At 39.8% G+C, this 3,175-nt stretch overlaps 1 protein-coding gene across 1 annotated transcript in view; it reads right to left on the reverse strand.

The window, feature by feature from the left end:
* LOC101861013 overlaps positions 1–3,175 on the reverse strand; it is a 15,760-nt gene that overhangs the window by 9,475 nt on the left and 3,110 nt on the right. Inside the window, exon 2 of the mRNA XM_013083200.2 lies at positions 551–694. Within this exon, the coding sequence (XP_012938654.1) occupies positions 551–694 (144 nt within the window). The remainder of the gene's footprint in view (positions 1–550; positions 695–3,175) is intronic.

Genomic DNA, 3,175 nt, shown 5'->3' on the forward strand with positions numbered 1-3,175 from the left:
GTCGCTACCCGGATTCGAACCCGGGACCTTTGAATGAGAGGCCAACGCCTTAACCTCTAGGCCACGAGAGCCCCCTTTTCTCACTTTCCAAATAATTAAGAGATTATATCATTGACCAAAACACATGATAGACTATATATATAAGCCTATTTATACTGTCCCTGTCCTATCCCCATTTCAAGCAAGATTTATTTAATCCCAGGGCAGTCGCTGGTGATAAAAATAATCTAAATCGAAACCTGTTCCATTGTTTTGAGGCCTCCCTCTAAAAGAGAATGCAAAATTTAAATAGATAACAACTTCCAAAAATCTGCATGCATGGTATATCAAGCCCCAGGGTGCATTATAATATAAAAAATGTTATGTTCATAAATATAAGTCAAGTCTATTTTGTAGGATATCTAGAAGGGCTTTTTTCCTATATTTTATTATCATTATCAGCAAAGAGAACACTTCTAAAATGTTTGTCTTGAATAAATTTAAAGCACTACAAGTACCGGTAGGTCAACAGCTTAAAGAACTAGAAAGATCTTTTTAAGGAGAAACTTACAAAACATTAGGGTCACCGCCATACTGTAGCATCAGAGAGACCAGACTCTGGCCTTGGCCTGCTGCAATATGCATTGCTGTGACTCCTTCAGTGGGCAAAATCTGGTTCGGGTCAGCACCACAACATAAAAGCAGCTCTGCATCTCTAGGAAAAAGAAAAAAAACAATACTAGACTTAAGCTCAAAGATGATTCTAAAAGCAAGGGGAACATGGAATCCAAGTTCAAAATCCAAAATCTAAAGAACAATTAACAATTATTTCATGATACAACAAATTTCTTTAATATTTCATAAGGCATGCTATAGCTATTTTTACATCATACATGCTATCAAATCGTTAGTCTCAAGATCTTCGTGCATCCACACTTCACAAGATTGGTAATGATATCGTTGTATTATTTTTATAGCTAATATTAGTATTTAGCTCTTTACAATTTTTAAGTTAAAAAGTAGTAAGTAGTAGGCCCAATTCAATTCACTGTGCATAATTTAAAGTAGGCCTAGACTCCACTAGACCCAATACTCAGTATAAAAAGTAGAGGAGTTGAGTCAGACGGCCTGCTTCAGTTCCAAAGCCTGCATGATGATACTGCAGTGGAACTCGGTTTCAACGAAAACTCGGATTCAACTAAGAGTTGGATTCCCCTTTTTTTAAAATAAATAAAAATCAATAAAAATAACTCAGATTCAACTAACACATATATAAATGTGTAAGCTGGGATTCAACAAATCACTTGCAGGGTGAACTGCCAAATGATGCAACCAATCAGCGGCCTACTTTCATAGATTAGATAAGAATACCAGTCATATCGTTATGTCAGTCATTTCATCACACCGGTGCAGTCAAGGCGTCAGTCATCTCGTCACACGGTCATTTCGTCACACTCTAAATCCACGGATTTCGCAACACACTAACAAACATCAAACGTTAATTGTCATTGCAGGGGTGTGTGGAAGGACGGGGGAGGGGGTGCGATATGTTGTGCCTACCTGATCAGCAACACTAAACCGATCATAACTGGGTGAGTTTTGTTGAGTTGTTTTTAATGAAAGATTTTCCAACAATTGTTTTGTTTTGCCTTAGTTTCTAACTTGTTGAGGGTTTTTTTAATTGGTGGGAAGGGTGGGGTTTGGGGGGGCAGTTTTGTTGAGATGTATTAAAATAGTGAAATAAGGTTTCCCCACTGTCGTTTCTGTTTTGCGTGCAGACCATTATATTTATTGATCCATTTCGTTACACAGTCATTTCATCACACCGGTGCAGTCAAGACGTCAGTCATCTCGTCACACGGTCATTTCGTCACACTCCAAATCCACAAGGATTTCGTTACACACTTGCAAACATTTAGCGAGAATTGTCATTGCAGGAGTGTGTGGAAGAACGGGGGAGGTGGGGTGCAATACTTTGTGCCTACCTGATCAGCAACACTACACCGATCATAACTGGGTGAGTTTTGTCGAGTTGTTTTTAATGAAAGATTTTCCAACAGTTGTTTTTGCTTTAGTTTCTAACTTGTTGAGGTTTTTTTTAATTGGTGGGAGGGCTGGGGGACAGTTTTGTTGAGATGCATTTTTAAATGAAATAAGGTTTCCTCACTGTCGTTTCTCTGTCTTTGCGCGCAGGCCATTATATATATATTTATAGGACGTGAGCCGGGCTACCCGGGAAGTGCGCAGGGCGACCTACTTCAACAGGGAAGCTCAAGATTGAAAATTTCAGCATTCCTTAAGGAAAAAGCATTTCAGGCGGGTTACTCCGGGGAAAAGCTGCGCTTCTAGGGTTAGAATTTATAACAATTTTCGAGAGATTTATTTAAATTTATAAGGTAAGTCATTTCGACACGTATAAAATTGGGCCCAGTAATTGGGGGTATGACGAGATGACCATTTGACGAAATGACCAGTTACCTAGAACTGATCTGTAGGCCTACCAAAAACACGCATTCTGATATTATTAGCACTCACAATGCATGTCTTAGCGCATGTCGGGGTCAGACGGGCAGCCAGCACACGTGTGCGTGTGTGTGTAGGGTTGGGAGGATGGAGGGAGGAGCAAGCAGTCCGGTAGTGGAAGTTCAGAAGAGATACAGCCTGGCACTCCTGTGCAATTGTGGTCCCGTTAGATCTTGCACTAAATCACACAAGAAAAGACTACTGGATATCGATACAGATTTAAATTATATTCGGTATCGATGTTTTATCAGTAGAACTAGCCTAGGAAATGAGCAAAGCAGTAAAATTCTACTTCTTTGTATTTAACAAGGCAAGGGGGATTTCAGGGGGCAACCACACTAACAAAAACAAATGGGGTTTTTAGGGGGGAATGCCCCCTCTGAATTTGACCAGAACTACATAATTTGATGTTTTGAAATTAGGTTTAATTGGCTATCTCTCCATAGATCTAGGCCTATCGGCACGTGCATCAAAAAGTAATCATTTAGAACCAAAAGTAATCGTTGGTGGGCTAAAAACGGTATCCCTAACGAGACCGCAATTGTACAGGAGTGCCTGTGTCAGTACCCCCCCCCTCCCCGGTTAGTGCGATCGTGTTCGCAACAATCATGAGTAGAAAATGGACAATTAATAGAATCTAGTCTTAGTAGGCCTAGATCTATATATATATATA

This window comes from Aplysia californica, unplaced genomic scaffold, assembly GCF_000002075.1.
Source record: "Aplysia californica isolate F4 #8 unplaced genomic scaffold, AplCal3.0 scaffold00010, whole genome shotgun sequence".
Lineage (NCBI taxonomy): Eukaryota > Metazoa > Mollusca > Gastropoda > Aplysiida > Aplysiidae > Aplysia > Aplysia californica.